The following is a 19484-nucleotide window of genomic DNA, read 5'->3' as shown; positions in this document are numbered from 1 at the left end:
GCCTCTTAAGAGAACTTTCTACACACACAGACCTCCAGTCACTCACCTCTCCATCTAATGACTCCTGTCCCCTTCCCCCACCTTCTACAGAATTGCCCTTGCTGGAGTACCAGCTAACCTCCACATTGTTGAATTCCATGGGTACCTTTCCAGTCACCATCTCTTTGGCCCTCACGAGCATTGAACTCTGCACACACTCTCTGTGTTGAAGCCCAGTCTTGTGTTGGCTCCCATGTTAACCACAGCCTCTTCCTGACTCCCCTTTGCCTCTCTTGCCTGCCCTTCTCAGTCTCTTTTGCTGATTTATTTCTCTCCTGGGCCACTACCCTTTTCATTCTGAATGCTTTTTTCAGGAAACTTCATTCACTTCCATGACTTCAGGTGGTTGGTGCTTGTAAAATATGCTAACAAATAAAATAGAGAAATGGTGGGAATTTATAAAACTGTAAAAAAAAAATAGAGTTCTCCCTTTTCTTCTGTTTCTTAATAATTAATAATATGTCTCTACTGCATCATATATTTGAACAATACTTTATGTGTTTTGAAAGCATCTTTACATAGATATAAACATGTTTCAAACTGGAAACGACACATGGGGGCCTCGCTGAGTACAGCCCCCTTCGTTCTGTAGATGCAGAAACTGAAATACAGAGAGATTAAGTACTTTTTCTAGAGTCACACAGCTGCTTTGTGTCTTATATGAACCTCACAACAACTCCATGAGGGCATGTGCACTTCTTAACTACTTAAGAGATGAGAAAGCTGAGGTTCTCAGAGTTTGAATTTTGCCCATTTGCATAGCTAGAACTGGAACTCGGGTAACCTAGTTTCCAGGCTGCTGGCATGCTCCGTACTGCTTCTCTGTGTTCCTAGGATTGGTACAATTAAATTATATCCAAAATTAATTAAATTATATTTAAAAACTGAGATTGTCTTTAAAAAGAGAGAGGCAGGGGCTTCCCTGGTGGCGCAGTGGTTGAGAGTCCGCCTGCCGAGGCAGGGGACGCGGGTTCGTGCCCCGGTCCGGGAAGATCCCACGTGCCTCAGAGCGGCTGGGCCTGTGAGCCATGGCCGCTGAGCCTGTGCGTCCGGAGCCTGTGCTCCGCAACGGGACAGGCCACGGCGGTGAGAGGCCTGTGTACTACAAAAAAAAAAAAAGAGAGAGAGAGAGGCAAACACACAACAACTGCAGCGTGGACCATTACAGCACGGCCTGATTATGAGGAAGAGTAAGAAGTTAGGAGGAATTTCACATGATAAAAATTCTAAGTGTTTATCTAAAGACTGAGGTAGATAGGTAGGGAGGTAGGCAGGTAGGTTGGTTTTTTAAATGTACCTGCTGATTACTGGTGAACTGATACCACAGTGATCAATGCATTTCTCCCTGATGTTCTCCAGTAAGGGAGAATAAGTTTAGGAGTGATGACCCCTAACTACTTCTTTGATTATTGGGGTTTCCACATAAACCTCGGTGTGCTCTGATTAGCTGATTCTACTTTGACTTGGCAGAATGGGTGGGTTAAGGGATGAGGCATTTCATAAACCTCAGTGAATATGCCTTCATGCAGGGAGATTGTACGGGGTGCTGTAGCAAGAGCTGTTTGAGCACAGACGAAGGTCCCTCCGTGTCAGCTATCACCTAATCCCCTTGTGTCCAGCTCAACACCCCTCCTGCTGTTCCTTCTGCCTGAAATCCCCAGCCTCCTGGACTGCCCACCTCTTTCTCTTCCTTCAAGATTCTTCTTGGGCATTGCCTCTTCCAGGAAGCTTTCCCTGATACGTGTCCCCCAGAAACTAACACAACATTGTAAATCAACTATACTTCTATATATATATATATAAAGATTATATAAAAAGATTTAGCTCACTTTCACTTTCCCATCCCTACTGTATGATACACAGTTAACATCTCCCTACCCCTGCTATATGATTTACACATCCTCTCAATAAATTTGTACTGGAATTTTGGTTAAACCAGTGTTTAGCGTTCATACTGTAAGGAGTATCAACCAGAAGAATCATGTAGTGTACTTAAATTACATTTCTGCCAGTCATGCCCCTTGATTTTCGGGTAAAGAAAGCTAAGAGGAGATAAGTAACTTGGGCCAAAACCATTTCACCAGTTAGTACCAGAACCAAGATCAAAAGCCAGTCTTCGGGCTTCCCTGGTGGCGCAGTGGTTGAGAGTCCGCCTGCCGATGCAGGGGACACGGGTTTGTGCCCCGGTCCGGGAAGATCCCACATGCCGTGGAGCGGCTGGGCCCGTGAGCCATGGCCGCTGAGCCTGCGCGTCCGGAGCCTGTGCTCCTCAACGGGAGAGGCCACAGCAGTGAGAGGCCCACGTACAAAAAAATTTTTAAAAAGCCAGTCTTCTAATTTCCAGTAAAATGCTTTTTTTCCATGACATTGAGCTGCCTCCTAAAAAAAATGTTTAAGTTTAGTCTTAGTGAATCAATTTGAAGAAAAACCAAACTTTTACATGATTATACCAAAATATTCTTTACACTTAACTTTTATTTTACTCAAATTGATTTCCATGACAACTCATATTTCCTATAAACTAGGATCAAAATAAATGTAGATAAGGATCCCTGTGTAAAGAATTTAGAACTAGAAAGAATTTAGTCTGGTTTGTCACTTTGAAAATGAGTAAAACTAAGGCCCAGAAAGGTTGAATGATTTGCTCAGCATCACACAGCAAGTGAGGCTTCAGCTGTCAGGCCAGTCCTCTGCTGTGTACCACCCTCCTCTGAAACACTACTTAATTCCTCTCAGGCACTTTCTTTCATTTAAAATCTGTCTCTTACACATGCCTGACCTCATTCTCTATCTACATTAAACTTACACAGCCCTAAAAATGACACTAAGACGTCAAAATATGTCGGAAGTGGGGTATAAAGCGTGTTTCTTAAAACCAGGGTTCTGATAAGCTACTGTGCCCGGCTGCACAACTAGAACACTACACTGTGTTAGCAACTGGGGTACATGATGTCAGTGGAAGGGGACAGGATGAAAACATTCCTAAGTGTCATACAGCATTAGTCACACCATAGAAGTCAGCACAGACACTGGGAGGACGCAGGGGAAGTCTGGCTGCCACTCGCTCACCCCAGTTCAGCCCCAGGGCCCCAGGTTAATTTAGGGTCTCTGTACTTTGTCTTACGTTCTCTCCTCTTCCCTCCGATGACCCGTTTCATTGCCAGGTGGCCAGGTCACGGCCACACATGCACAGCTTCACATCTGGAGTCCTCAGATGGGGGCACAGAGCGAGATGAGTGGGGTGGGGGCCCAGGGAGAGGAGGGGAACCACGCGAGACAAAAATGCAGAGGGAACTCGCTTGGGGGGCATCCGGGGCTGTGTCCTGTAAGGAGTGTGAGTTCCAGGGTGTAAACAGGAAACAGACAGAGTCACACCGTTGAAGAAACTGGAGAACTCACACAGAAGAGAAAAATGACAAACTCACTTGTGTTTTATTACATAAACCCCTCACCAATTACAATCATTCTAGGAATCGTTTGTGTCTAATTACCATGTAGCTCAATATCAATGATACATAACATAATTTGTGTCTTATAACTATGGCCTAAATTTCATTTAAAAGCTTTACCCTCTGGTATTTAGTGTTCTAAGTTTGTTGCTCACAAAGAGCCTTCACAATCTAAAGTTCAAAGAATATCTTGCAAAGCAAAACCCAATGGTATTCTTTTCTCCTCTCCCAAATTTCCTGCTTTCCGATTTGCCTCCTTTGGTTCCAGGACAGCAGTTATCAGGCTTCCATATATTCTTGGTGGCATACACCCTGCTGGAGCCATTCCGCAGCTTTGGAATGGCCACAGAGGCGGTGCCTGTCATGCAGCCATTCACTTATTCACCACACATTTACTGAGCTTCTGCGATACGCAAAGACCAGGCGCTAAAGCTGATACGAAGAATAAGACCCAGTCCTGCCCTCTGGATGTTCACATTATAGAACTGATGCCACGTTATATATGTGGCCACGTTTTCCAGTGCACAGCCCATAGCACTGATTTTTATCACTTAAAGAAATATTTTCTTTAAAAATGTATGTGCATGTAGGCATACAATAAATGCATACATTCTAGTTATTCAATGTATGTATTTTGCCCACACTCTAAGTGGTGTTTTACACTCTCAGTCCATTTGAGCTAGTTCAGCAGCCTGGAAGGGTCCCTCACCCAGTGAGCTTAGAACACAGAACCATAATTGCTCTCAGCCGGTGAGTGACATACCACATTCTCCTGAGCTCTGTGTATGTGCAGTGCATATAGCTTATTTCTCTATGGCCTCTCTTTATGCCAGTGCTTTGTATTCTGGGTAATAGTTTTGACTCATCATGGTTGTCGAAAAGTGTGGGGGACCAGGGGATAATGGGGGGAGGGATAAATTGGGAGATTGGGGTTGACATATACACACGACTATATATAAAATAGATAACTAATAAGAACCTGCTGTATAGCGCAGGGAACTCTACTTAATACTCTATAATGGCTTATATGGGAAAAGAATCAAAAACAAAAAAAGGAATGGATATATATTTATGTATAACTGATTCACTTTGCTGTACACCTGAAACTAACACAACATTGTAAATCCACTATACTCCAATGAAAACTGGGGAAAAAACGTGTGGGAGAATGCTGGGCCTCCTGGAAGCAAAGGAAGACTGCCTTGCTCGATGTGAAAACACAGGTTTTACAAGAACTCCATGTGCCTTGAGGAAATGGTTGAGGAAACTCAGGGTAAACATCAGTAGACAATGACTTCATAAACATTTAGAGTCTGAGATGATGAACCAACAATGGTATGAAGAATAGCTGGAAGAAATGATGGCTGGTGACATAACCTGACTTTAGCATAAACAAAATGGAAAGCCATTTGCCAATGTTTGATGATGGAAATACCTCTCCATGGGGAGGATGCTATGATAACTTGTCCAGCACTGATTCAGTTAGCATTCCTATCTTCAGAAGAGAATTCCCCCACGCTAAATGTGTTTGCATGGAGATGTGCTCAGTGCTTTCAAGAATTTTTAGAACCTGGGTCTTATTAAAACCCCCTTTTGCTTTTCCCCACCCTAGTGGTAGGATGGCTTTTCTACCCACCCTTCCGTTTCCTAGCTACACTTAGCACCTCAGAGAATTCTGTTGACAGGGAAAACACAATAGTTTTAAAAACTGCCAAGTAGGTTTTGTGTTCTGGGAGGAGCACAAGGGTTGGGTATGAGACTGAAATCATCTGGCCAGGAAATGCCAGGAGAGATCATTTAGCTTCAATAACAAAGAACGTGGCAGTAGATGTCTCTTGCCAGAGCCACCTTGTATATAACAAAACCAAAACATTTGCATACTCTGCCGTAGTAGAAGTGGCCTTGCATCGCCAACCTTTTCTTTGGCTTTGGAGGTGTCATGGCCAGTCTTGAAGTTACTCTAGCATTGAATGTTAACCTTTTGAAGTCTCTGGAAAACAAAAGAGGCAAAATAGAAAAGGTAGAATATATGAAGACCTGACAGTTTGCCCTGCATCCAACGTCTCGGAATTTAATTAGCAGTTGTTTTGTGAGAATGCTTAGAATACTCAACGTGTCCAGTGGCAGCAGGAGGGGTGCTTGTCCGTGCCAGTAAACATGCCAATATTGGTGGGGTTTTTTTTTTTTTTGCTATACGCGGGCCTCTCACTGTTGTGGCCTCTCCCGTTGCGGAGCACAGGCTCCGGACACGCAGGCTCAGCGGTCGTGGCTCAGGGGCCCAGCTGCTCCATGGCACGTGGGATCCTCCCGGACCGGGGCACGAACCCGTGTCCCCTGCATCGGCAGGCGGACTCCCAACCACTGCGCCACCAGGGAAGCCGCATCCCCTGCTTTTTAAGAACTAGGAGGGATTAAAGAGGGCAGGAAGTCATTGAATATTAGAAAGCAAATGTTGCCACCAGCCAGGGAAAAACGAGATAAATTACATACTTGGTGGCTTTGCCAGAGATTGAAATTGGGACACATAGAAACTGCCTATGGACAATGGTATTTTTGTCATGCGTTATCATTGTAGAAGCTGCATGTTGTTTATGAAAACTGGGTAAGGTTTTTTGTTTGTTTGTTTGTTTTAACAAGCTGTCTTCATATGAAAGACCATCATTCCTAGGGACATGTTATGTGACTTTCATTGTATCTGTGATAGAAATTTCTAACTTTCTATCATAGAATAAGAATAACCTCAGACAATAATCTTTTAGGCAGATGTATTCAGTCCCTTATTATGGTCTGTATTACCCTGTGCTGTGACTTTGTTCCACTTTATAAAACATCCTCCTGGAAGCAAAGATCCTGTTTCATGTTATCTCCATTATCTCAGTGAGTAGTAAAGGTGCCATAAACATACACAGAAATGTTTGAATAAGAAAATGAATGAGTGAATGCATTGAATTGCCTGCTAATCATCAAATTGTAGGCAACTGTACTGATATTATTATGGCGGTTTTCGATGTCAGAAAATTTAAAGCACATCTTCTGGAAGTAGGACATCCTCCAAAGATCAAGACCGTGGCTTCTGCCCTGCTGCCTCTCATTCATCCTGTAATGAATGAATCAATTGGTTTGCATGCAGTAGACTCCAAGTAGCAGAAAACCCAACTCACAGTACCTTAAACTAAGGACATTTCTTATTTGCTGATGTAGAAGACCAGAAGCAAGTGACTCCATGGCTGGTTCAGCAGCTCAGAGGTGTCATCAGGGACACAGCCTCCTCCATCCTCCCCTCTGCTGCCTTCTTCTCACTGCCACATGGTCACCAGATGGAGGCCACAGCCCTAAGCATCACATTCTCACTCCGTGTGCCAAGGCAGCAAGTGCATGTATGTTGCAGGGGAGGGGAGGGCAGTCCATCCAGGGCAGTGAAAGAGCTCTTGACCCGAGAGGAAAATCTTTCCTGGAAACCTCCTGATTTTCTTACATCTTGGGTCGCCTATCTTCCCCTAGACCAATCACTGGCAGAGGGGAATGGGGTGGCCGGGCTTCATCCCAGCTAACCGTGGTGCATCTGACTTCTGTTTAAAAAGGAGAAAGAGGGAGTGGACGTTGGGGAGGCAGCTAGAAGCATCTGCTGTGCCACACCTCGTCTCCAGTTGGAAAATAAGAATAAGCTGTGTTGTCCAGTCAGTCCTCCGAGAACTAACTTTCCCTCCAAGACTGTATTCTGGCTATTTATGTCATTTTACTGATGGTTTTTAAAAATCATGAGTTTGAGGAGGAGCCTGAAATATATGGGCCTTGCCTAGAAGGGCTTTCATGAGTCATGTCCCTTCCCTGCTCTGGCTTTGGGTTGCTTTACTCTGGGACACTTTTATGAGTTGTAATTTACAAGCTCCATGTTTTTTCCATTTTGATTCATCTGAAAGAGGATAACAGTTCTTATGATTATAGCACGCTTATCTAAAAGGAAGTAGATTGTGTCAGCTGTGAGAGACACGTCAAAGGCCTTAGCCTGTGCATCCATTTGCATCAACAGTTGGTAAGAGTCCACAATGCTTTGTGGTTTGGGAAAATTTTTGATCCATTTAAGTGAATACAGTAGGGTCTATTTCAGTAACTGGGTTGACTCACTTGAGCTCTTTCTAGATGAAACCAACCCTCGAAGGAAATGCATTCCACGTCCTTCGCAACACATCCTTCAAAGAATTCAGCAGTTTATCAACTTTCTGAATGGCCAGAGGCTCTATAGCATCCTCTGTCCCTAGGAAACAAGCTTCCTCAAATAATAGGCCTTCCCTAGTATCTGTTCCAGTTTCTGTCCTGCGTTGGACTGTCCTAGACTTCCTGCCTTTTAACTTTTATGAATCATTGTCAATTCACCTAAGAGACGCCCTAAAATGCTTTGGAAACTGCTTGTCAGGTGAGCTCCTCCCATCCACCTAGAGAAATAGACTCGTGTGAGTATAATGGCATTCATAAAATGGCACAGAATTAGATAAACTCCCCAAATGTCTCGCTTTTAAGTAAGTATCCTTGGAATTTTATGGTATGTGTTTCTCTGGAATAAATCAGGTTTGGGCTGATGATTGTTTCTGTCAAGCATTTGTCAATTTTGAAACATCTCTAGACTCCCATTCGGGGTTGGTGTGGGGCTGACTTGTTATGAGCCATGCCATTCCCCAGCAGATGGCCTGGAAGACACACAGGTGGCAAAGAGCACACCAGTTCCTTTCTGCCCAGAAAGTTCATAGCAAATTTTCTGTCTCCCTGAAGGCCCATTAGAGATGTCTTTGCAATTTTAAGAGTGTGAGTTTGGAGGTAGCTGAGGGGGGCTATTTGACAGGCTTTTTCTTTTGCCTTGTGCCGTCATTTTTAGTACTTCTTTCTTACAGCAGAATAACTGAATTGTCGTGAAATGTCTGAAGGAGATTGATTTTGATGAAAGTAAAGTTACTAGACACATAGGACTTTGCTTTCTATACCTCTTCTGAGTTTTTTTAAATTTATTTATTCATTTATTTGTTTATTCATTTATTTATTTGTTTTTATTGAAATATATTTGATTTACAGTGTGTTAATTTTTGCTGTATAGCAAAGTGTCTCATTTATACATATATATACATTCTTTTTTATATTCTTTTCCATTATGGTTTATCTCAGGATATTGAATATAGTTCTTTGTGCTATACAGTAGGACATTGTTGTTTATCCATTCTTTTATTTATTTTTAATAAATAGTATACACACACACATACCCTAAAGTGAGGAAAGGTGTTCAGAACAGTTATTCCAATAATGCTGTCATTGCCCAGACTATTTTTGGAACTTCATCTTTAAGAATTGGCCTGTAGAAGTATCACAACTCTTATAAAGCAAACTAGTCTCATTATTATATAATTGTGCCTGGTTTTGACTAACATCCCTTATTTACCACATTTTGAATCGTTGAATCAGCTAGAGCATGTCAATGTTAGGTGGAATGGAAGAAATTTTTTAGTTGAACCCACTTAGTTTCTGATGAGAAGGTTGAGGCTCAGAGAAGTTAATTGACTTTCCCAGTGGTACAAAGCAAATTAGCAAATAGTTCATACCAGAAATCGGCTCCAAGTATCCTTTAGCTATTTATTAAAAATCAAATCTATTTTTAAAGAATACAAAGTGGCCACCATTAAAGATATTCAAATAGAATCTGCTGTGGATTCTGCAGATCCTTCCAGAAACAAGCCAGAAGTGTTTTGAGCAGCATTATTGTAATAAATGTGTCTTTATGTAAGAAAAATAAGCTTACCATCTTATTATAATAAACGTATTCCATATGTAAGTTCCATTATATTTGTTTAAAAAAATCAGTTAGTATGCAGTCATAACTTTTCTGTAGATTTCTTAAAATGACAACAGAATAAAACTCTATCGCAATTTTGAAATGTTTCTTGTTTTTCTCATTTCTCACGGAAAACATCTATAAGATACTGCTAAGGTAACCAAATATTATCTCCCGGGCTGAGGCAAGCTTGTCCTTGTGCTGTGCTGTCTGGTGAGATACCCACTGGCTACATGTAATTTAAACTTAAATTTTAGTTAATTAAATAAAACTTAAAAATCACATCCTCGAGTACTCAATAGCCACACTGGGCTAAAAGCTACCATGTTAGACATCTCAGGTATATATATTTCTATCGACACAGAAAATTTTCTTGGTTAGTGCTGGTCTAGAATTCTCATAGTCAGTATACATATTTTAATTTACTGATTATCTCTTACACTGCCTCTAGAAAAGCTGGAAAGTGGTGGCAAGTTTGGGGGACAGTATTTTAAATGCTTATTTGTTCTCTGAATGTTGCTAGCTATTCAGCATAGTTTAATTTTTAAAAAGAAGAAAAAAATTATTTTCACCCATTTTTTTTGAGCATGATTATATGTGTGGAATTCATATCAATTGTCATGTCCTGGATGCGAAATTTTGAAGTATGCTGAAGTTATGGCAAAATCTCTGTTAATGATGCCAAAGCTAAGGGTAGAAAGATCTGGTTAATTAAAATCTCTTTATGATGTCATAACATTTGAAATGAACTAGTCCGGACATAAGACAATGGAAGTTAGGTTGAATTCATTCTTAATAGCCATCTTATTTGCAAAGGCCTTAAATTATCTACCTATCTTCGTTAATCCTAACATCCAGAATGAAAAGTCCACTTACTAACAAGGATTGGGTCAGCTCTCAAGACTGACCTGGCATCATGCTACAGGCCTATTTGCAGGCTCTCCTGTTCCACTGTAAGCAACTTGAGGGCAGTGACCAATCCTCCATGGCTTTTGTTGGCCCCATGGTAGTTCAAATGAAGTCTTGCCAATACATTTCCCGTTAAGTGTTATTTGAACAAATAAATAAATGTTTGATCTGGTCTGCCTTGAAAATCATTATATTTGGGAGCAGGCTCATAGGGTACATGGATGTGGCTGCTTCAAGTTCTTTTCATTGTGGAGTAATATCTACTGAGCTGACTGCTAGGATGGAATTCCTGCATGGTTATCAGTCCTTTTGGTGAATCTGTGCCGAATTAAATTAGGGACCAATGAATGAGCCACAGGCTCTCTAAGAGGAAAGCTAGTGCTGCTTATTCTGTTTGATTTGCAGGAATAGTAAATCCAGTTTCAAAATCGAGATGAACTAGGAGAGCTATAAATACCAAAATAAAATTAGAGTGGGTCCCAGAAATAAATAAGCAGTTTTCAGTGTCTGTGTGTATAATATATATCACTGAAGCACACAAAGATACCTTTTCTGTTTTTCTTTTCCACATATTTTATATAAAGTGGCATTTCTCTGAGGAATGGGATTTCTTGGAAAATTAAATAGGCCAATGTATATCTGCTGTGACTCGGCTGGACCAGCTGGGCAGTGATCCTTTTAAACCATTGAGAGCTCTCTCAGTCAGTCTCTGGTGAGATCCATTTCCCCTGCTTCCGGTGGGTCTTGTTCTTTATGTAAATGCTCAAGGCATACTCTGCGCTAGAAGAATTCTGAAGCTGTAACCCAGTCCAGCACCTTTTCTTTAAAGAATATTTTTTAAAATTAAATTTGTCTCCTTCCCAACTAAATGGATGGAAAATCCGGTGAAACTTTTGCCAGACACTAACAGCATCTGTTGTGTCCTGTGGCCTGAGGTTATGCCCTACCTTAAGGACTTAGGGGGAAACAATTCTTTCTGTCCTGCAGCTCCTGGTGTTGGTCACGGAGAATGATAATGTCTTATTTCTTCATTTTTAGATAACAATCAACAGAGAGAGCGGTGAAGACGTGAGTTCCCCCAAACACGGCAAGGAAGACCCAGACAACATGCCGCATGTGGGCGGCAACACCTGGGCTGGTGGCACAGGTTCGTAGCATGGCATTCTCCTGGGTCAGGCTTCCAGAGACTTCACAAGCCCATGTGGACATCACAGCAGCCCCAAGAAGGCTCAGGAATCAGCCTGCCTTCTCTGTCTCCCCCCGTTAGTCGGCTGGAGTGTGCCTTTGCCCTCTGTCCCAGCATGACATCAAGACACGGAAAAACCCTGGCATTTGGAGTCCCGCAGACTCTGCTACCCTCTGACCTAAGACCGATCTGGTCCTCCTAGGGTTGCTTCATCCCTAAAAGGGGCATAATATTAACTGCCTCACAAGCTTGTGATGAGGATTCAATGAGATTATGATTGTAAAGCGCTGAGCTCAAGGCCTGGCATGAAGAATGTATTCATTAAAAGTGTTAATCCCCTCTTTTAAATTCCATGCCCTTGGGAATCATGCCAGAAATCGACAGTACATTCTTTCTTGACCAGCTGACTTTGAAAAGAAATGGTCCTGGTCCTCCGCATCTCAGAAGTGAGCATGTTGAGGATGCAGGGTTTTGAGATAAGAGGGGTGGTTGTGGTCTGAACTGATGACGGGGGTCCACTCCTTCCTCTTGGCTGCCCGAAGAGAGCATTGTTCCCACAGCTGCTGCCTTCCTCTTTCCTCTGCGGCAGCTGGAGCAGACACATCTGCAGAGCCGCAGGAATAGGGCCAGACTGTGTACGCACTGTCTGATCTTATCACGGCCATGAGCGGTGCTGGCATGAGCTCTGTTCTTCGCCTTCCCTGAGGTTGGTCTGTGCCTCTTGGCCTTGACAGCCTCGGGAGGAAATGGGTTTCTGTGTTCGGACAATGTGCTATCAAATCGGCCTGGGGACTCCTTGCCTGCTCTGTTTATTCATCAAGCATCAGCTTGAAAGAAAGGATATTTTGAGAAATGTCCTTTGATCTGGAAGTTAGTGTCAAGCCAGCAAGATTTAATCCATGTGGAATGCATTGTGGGACGAGCTGACCAGATGCAGGTTTCCCAGCAGCAGTCTCCTCTGGAGCGGACGTTCTCACTTGTTATTCAGCTTGTGTCTACTAGCTCACGTATCTGTCCAGGCTGAAGACCCTGCTATTGCTTCCCCCAGCCTTTATTTTTCAATTTATCAAGGCTCTTTTGCTGCAATTTTTTTTTCTCCTTGTCGCTCTCTTCCCTCAGAATTCTCTATATTGAACTGAGCTCTGACCCAACAACTCATTTGATTCCTTCTTCGTCATCAGAACCCGTCCATTGCCTCTCTCCCCCTTATCTTGACAGATTTAGGATGTTCAAGGTTAGCTTCAAGATTATACCTTGAAGTCTGGACACTCTGGCAAGCATTTTCATTTGAGAAGTTCAAATTAAAGGCTCTTGGAAGTGGAGGATGTGAAGAACTGTGTCCTCACGCCCTCTCCAACCCCGTATGACTTTGCCAAGGGACCGTGCTTTCCCATGCTGTCCGTCACTCACACCAGCCTCTAAACGGTTGTGGGTCCTTTCCTCGTTTCACCAAAAACGATGTCATCTCAGCGCCCTCGAACTTTTAAGCTCTAATTCATTACCCACCCATACCTCCAGGAGGAACGGAGTCAGGTCCCAGAAACCTGACTCTGTATCTCCTCATCACTGTCCAATTACCAGTCCCCTCCGCCTATAGGCCATCCACAAGTGACAGCCAGGAATCACACACATCCAAGACGGAATTTTCCACCAGCAATTTCTAAATAAAAATGAAATAAGATGTGCTGGAATCAAAGGATAAATATAATTAATAGGCTGTTCTCATGGTATTTCCCAAAAGGAAATGACCTACCTGGACTTTGATAAGGGAAGCAGAGTATGCTGAGTTCTTGCTTTTAACTTATTACACCACTTAAGGCTTCAAGGGAGAAAAGAAAAATGTAGCATAATTTAACCAAAGCCTAAAAGCTTTCAAAATTTCCACTTTATGAAACTTAGAAATGACCTCATTCTATGTGACTGGTAGTTGTGTAAATAATAGTAAGAGCAATCACTTATAGAGCTCTTATTTTGTGCCATATACTATTCTGAGCATTTTAGCCTCATGACAATCCCATGAAGTAAATAATATTAGTATCCCCATTTTATAGGTGATGAGACTGAGCTACAGAGAAGTTAAGGAACTTCTGTCAAGGACACATGACTAGTGCATTGGAACCAGGATTCAAACTCAGACAGTCTGACTTAACTATAGGATACTGTACTGTATAATACTAGTATACTATACTAATCTATACTATACTATACTGTAACATGATATAATATTCAATATTATGCTGCCCCTCCAATATTGGATTCTCTTCTAAGTTCCCAAGTTATTTGTGAATGAACAAAAGAAACTGATTACTAGTATTTTAATCATTATAAAGCAGGGGTAATACACTGGTAGCCCAGGGGCCAAATATGTAGCCAGTCTAGCCAATATATGTATTTTGGGGGTCAGTGCAGTGTTTTAAAATAATATGAATTTGAATGTATTTAGACAAGGCAAGTCTTCTCTAGTTAACCAAGTTCTCACCGCTTCTTATAATATTACCTACCTAATCTTCTAGGCATTTAATTGTACATTAAAAGTTATACAATATTACATAATGCTCATTTTCAAGCATGTAAACTTGGGTTTGTATTTAAAAACTGTCCTGAAGCTGGCAGTGTTTATCTGTTGTATATTATTCTAAGCTAAAAGTTGAAGTTAGTATAATAATTGGCTTCTAATCTTGGCTCATCCACTGATACGAGGTCATGCGTAGGTGACTTAACCTCTCTGTGCATTATTTTTAGCATTTGCAAAACAGAGGAAACAGGATCGATAGCCTGGTCATCTTTCTTTTATTTTAAGGAAAAATGAGGTTACATGTGAGGGAAGAGGAGTGTCGTTCACTGAATTAACAAATATATACTAAGTATTTATGATGTTAAAGCCTCTTACAGGTACAGAGCTACAAAGATATGTAAAATATAATCCCATTCACACTATAGGTGACAAGAAAAGAAAAATAAACTTTAAAGAATAATAAATAGCGCATAGGAGTATTGATCCCTGTGACGTAGAGTCATCAGGTGAGGGGTCACGGAATTTGGACTGAGCCTTGAAATCTGTGTGGGATTGGCTGGATGGAGAAGAAGAAAGCGTCCTTGATAGGGGGATGCCCTGTGTTTCCAGAAGAAAGTCATTTGAATATTTAATTACTAGTTAAGTACAATTGATAAACGGCACAGGACTGCCTTAAAGCCATGATCTGACTTCTGTTTTGTGATCTGGATCAGACTAATCACCTGGACTTTCTGGTTTCCTCCCAGGGGGAAGAGACACTGCAGGTCTGGGCGGCAAAGGAGGTCCTTACCGGCTGGATGCAGGCCACACAGTGTACCAGGTCTCTAAGGCTGAGAAAGATGCAGTTCCTGAGGAGGTGAAGAGAGCTGCGAGAGAGATGGGCCAGAGAGCCTTTCAGCAGAGGTGAGTGGGCCCCACTGCATCCGGAGCAGTGTCGGCCACCGTGGTGAAATGTCCGTGGACCCTGAAGTAGACCCAAATGTGTGTGATTCTATTCCTCACGCAGCAACTTGGACCCACAAACTGAAATCCGTAGCCAGCCCCTCCCAGTGGAGACAGCCTAGTGAACATAAACTCCCACCCTTTCTACTCAGGCCCTTTTAAATGTATTAATTATGTAGGGTCTTTTGGGAGGAAAGACTTGAGCACATTAGAAAGTAAAACCAAAGATACTTCTCTTCAGAGAAACTAAAGGTCAAATCATTCCACCCACATCTGTTCCCAGGCCACATAGGGAATTCAGATAATGCTACATGATGGTCCCTTCCTGCCCTCAGCAATCTTGTAGATTTCCGTGGAGACAGGACTAGTGTACACACACACGCTCACACTCACACACCCCCTGGTTAAGGGCTGAAGTCCCGTGGTATGGCAGTGCAGAGAAGGGTAAGGTCTGTGGGCTGATGTGAGGTGAGGCCTGAGCTCAGCCAGTATTTGGACATTCCAGGAAGGGAAAACTAAGGGACCAGACGCGCCAGGGTAAGATGAGCAGAGTGACTATGGCAGAGAAAGCCAGCTCGCCTATGCAGAATAAAGGGTACCAGCTGGGGACGGTGGGGAGTGAGGTTGACTGTGGAGGCCCTGTCCGTGGGTGGAGGCCTTGAAATCCAAGCCAACCAGCCTGTAGCTTTCAGATGTTCTGGAACCATCCGGAGCCACTTTGATTGGAACCATCTAAAAAATGAGAAAAATCCACATGATGCTTTCACTAGACATCCACATGTGTTCATCAGCTAAAAGTAAAAAATACCCAAGGAGCAGCAAGATCTCCTTCAGGAGTGAGGGCATAGACAGTGGTCTGGGAGGCAGATTTATACTGCTGTGCTCAGTGAAAGGAGCCGGGTGCAGTTCAGGAAAAGCACACTCCAGGGTATGTGAGTTCCGAAATTCCTCCCACGCAGGACATCTGGTTTTACATTACGTGCTGTGCTTACACATCCTGCAAGTAAACAGTCCAGAACAATGGGGACACAAAAATGCAGGTCCCTCCTGCCACACCCTCAGGAAAGCCTGCAAGGCTTAGGACCCTCATGTACTCAGCAGGTAGATAAGACAAGAGTGTCACTCCCAGCCCTTCTGCTGGCTTCCCTGGAGACCTCAAACAGTTTATCGTCACTGGGCGTCAATTTGTTCTTCTGATGGTGACTCCCGTCTCCCTTCCTCTCAGAGAGGTTATGAAGACAAATCACTATGTTAGGAATGAAAGCAGTTTAAACTTCCCAAAAAAGGATGGGAGGAATCCTATAATACAAGGTCTTGTTAGAATCAAAATATGGCTCTACGTTTCATATAAACAATAAATATCTATTTAGGAAAAGAACCAAATAATTAGATACACATCATCGTCTCCTCCCCAAATGATGAGTTCCTATTGTTTCCACGCTGAAAACCTCACAAGTCCTGTCTCAGTTTTTGTGTAAGCAGACAAATGGATAGAGGAATTCACAGGGAGAAAGAAGGACCTGTCAGTAGTGCTTGGCTAGAAGAACACAAGCCCTTCTCTGATTTCCGTGATAAGGGTGAGGAATCTGGTTCTATTAAGGACCATCGCGCCACAAGAAAGGAAGGAGCATCTGTAATAATAAGGCAACTAAATTTAGTGGCTATAAGGGAGGAAGGAGAAAACGCGGAGAAGGAAATGAGAAAACCAGACACCTCTACTAAGCGCTGCAGAGAAGAATCTAAGTCCACGTGAAAGAACACTGGAAGGTGGTTGAAATACAGAGGAGATGGACAAGGGGATGAGAAAGGAGAAGATGAAATAAAAGCACGTGGAGACCCTGAGAAAGACAGAAGACACACAGAAAAATGTTGCTTTCTACTTTCGTGTAGTAATAGTCCTATTTGATGGGTATTCAATTTAGTACTGCTAAAGATTTTTCTTAAACTTTTTATTAGGAAACTTTTTTAACATAAACAAAAGTAGAGAGTAACGTATAGTGAACCCTGGGGATCTGTTCCCTCAACCTCAGGAAGAAAAATCTGATTCCATTCCGAGTCCCCATCCCTGGGTTATTTTGAAGCTAATTCAAGATTTTCTATCTTTTCATCGTAAATATCTCAGAGTGTGTCTCTGAAATATTTTACTTAAAAACAATAAAAATACAAAACTATTATCAGGTCTTTAAAAAGTAATCATTCTTCACTGTCATCCAATAGTTTTGGATGCTTTAGTTTTAAAGCTATTTTGCAATTTTAGGTATATGCACAATGAGGTCAAGTCCCTGCATTTGTGCTTTTATAGCACCCTGTACCTTTTCTCCATAGCTCTTGTCACTCTTTCCCATAGTGTTATTATTTGTGTGAATAGCTTATTTCTTCTCCACTGACTTCAAGTTCGTTGAGGGCAGGATATTTTGCCCTCTAGTATATCCCCAGTACCTATGCCCAGAACCTGGTACCTGGCAAGCACATACATATTTGTGGAATGAATAATACACATGTGCATACAAGTAATGGTATCACCCTTTCATACTTAATTCAAAGACTGGCTAAAACCAGACTGACAGCCAGACCTATCCATCAGCCTAGAGGTCTACCATATTGCCTTGAAGAGCCTAATTCTACCGATGGGTTCTTGATATTATCAACATAATATTTACTTAGCGCTCATTTGTATCTGGATTTCAGCTAGATACTGGTTCCTACATATCAAGAATTGCTTAACTCAGGAAGAGTAACAGGTAGACAAGTGTTAAGACATGTATAAAGCAGAACAGAAATAGTAAACCAATAAAACAAGAATGAAATAGATGGCGAGGTACTTTTACATGCTTGGAAAAGCGTTTAAGGTGGACACCAGCTGTGGAAATTGTACCCACTACCATTTGCAAAACTAATCAGCCCTACACACTAGATTTCAGCTTGTGTTTGTTTTCCCCATAATTGATCCAAAAATGACCTATACGAAAAAGTAAAATGAGAACTAAAATTCCCAGACCCTTACGTAACAATAAATATACCCTTTAAGAATATACTGTGCCAACAAAGTGCAGTCAGTCCACATAGATTACTGGGATGTGAAGCAGCTGTGCCCTGAAGTTTTGATCAGGGTTAAAGCAGCAGAAAGACCTATTTTCAGCTAGCTTTGTGGGTTTGAGGGTATTAGCACTGGGCGTCTTGTCTCAAACAGAGGCTAAAATGTCCTATTTTCTTTCACTGCTCCCTGCTTCGGTCTTCATCTTTCAGAATGTTATCAGCTTTGAACACCTTGTAGGTGATTTTTGTGAAAGCTGACACAGCTTGGAATATGATTTCCAGATCTCTTCATAATTAGAGCAGCATGTGGTGTGTTTTGGGTGCAACACAATCGTGCCAGAGGTATCCCTATAACTGGAGTTAATTCTGATCTCTCTACAATGACCAGTCTGCCTGAGGTGACTTACTAACTGCCTGGCTCCTTCCTTGTGTGTGTGTCTGTGTCTGTGTCTGTGTGTGTGCGTGCGCATGTGTGTGAGAGTGCGTGCGTGTGTGTGTGTGTGTGTGTGTGTGTGTGTGTGTGTGTTTCGCCTGCTAAGGACAAGCTATGCCTACAATTTTTTTCTAATCTCCCTTCTTTGGAAAAGTACTCATCTCCCTTCTTTGGGAGAGAGCACCTTAGCCTCCCAGGTATGAAGGGGTTGGTAGCATGTCCTTCATCCTTTGGCACATGTCATTGTGCCCAGCTTCTGTCAGGCTTGATACTTGACACATACCTTAATCTAATGAAAATTTATAGAGAGGTTTAAGAGATTGCCAAAACTAAACATAAGAGGCATTGTTAGGAGGTCAAGTCCTATACACATATTCGTTTTCGTCCTTCAGAGCAGAGAGTAAATTAGATTTAGAAGGGCACCTTGGCATGTCACCTCAGGAAACGACCATTCAGATATTATTTACCTTTCAGGTATTTACCTTTGATAGCCAGTGTTTTCAAAAGTGCTATCCAACAGCATTTGTTGAATGCTACTGGGTGCCAGGGTTTGTGCTGGTACTGGGGATTCTAAGAAAAAATAAGACATGTTCCTTACCCCAGAGGATTAGAAGAAAAAAAATGGGAGTACATCACATGTAGTAAAGGTATTTTTCCTTAAATTTTTGGCTCAGGTACACACATGTGTGTGTGTACATGCATTTTTGTTTACTGGATCTCAATATAAAGCTTATTTCCTACTGTGGAAAATAAAGTTTGAAAAACACTATGATAGGGCAAAATCGACATATGTATTAAAAGCAATGAAGTGTGTAGGTTCCATAGCAGATAACTGTGGAAGATACGTGAAAGAGAATGATCATGAAGGGATTGAGCCAGACTTCACAGGACGTGAACGTTGAGCCGGGTCTTGACGCCTGAGGTGGCATTAGCTAACCCAGCCAGGTGGTAGGGCAGGACTTGCATATCTGCCCTCATGGTGGTCTAAGCCTAACATTATGTGATTCTAATAAGCCTTTAGTGCTCTGCCCTGTGATGGATGGATTCTTCCCAGCGCTTGGCCAGACAGGGAGGAATAGAGACCATTGATCCTCATTGAGCATTTGGGGGTTCTGTTCCAGCCCAAGGCAATAAAACTATACTCCTGATAAGAGTTTCAG

General features: G+C 42.3%; 1 protein-coding gene across 1 annotated transcript in view; it reads left to right on the top strand.

Moving 5' to 3' along the window:
* The window catches only part of VWA8 (von Willebrand factor A domain containing 8), a gene marked incomplete at both ends in the record, with an annotated part of 368930 nt that overhangs the window by 309487 nt on the left and 39959 nt on the right, over positions 1-19484 (top strand). Inside the window, 2 exons of the mRNA XM_079721796.1 lie at positions 11251-11359; positions 14660-14816. Coding sequence (XP_079577922.1) covers positions 11251-11359; positions 14660-14816 — 266 coding nt within the window. The remainder of the gene's footprint in view (positions 1-11250; positions 11360-14659; positions 14817-19484) is intronic.

This window comes from Hyperoodon ampullatus, assembly GCF_949752795.1.
Source record: "Hyperoodon ampullatus genome assembly, chromosome: 16".
Taxonomy (NCBI): domain Eukaryota; kingdom Metazoa; phylum Chordata; class Mammalia; order Artiodactyla; family Ziphiidae; genus Hyperoodon; species Hyperoodon ampullatus.
This window is presented reverse-complemented; position numbering and strand designations above follow the sequence as displayed.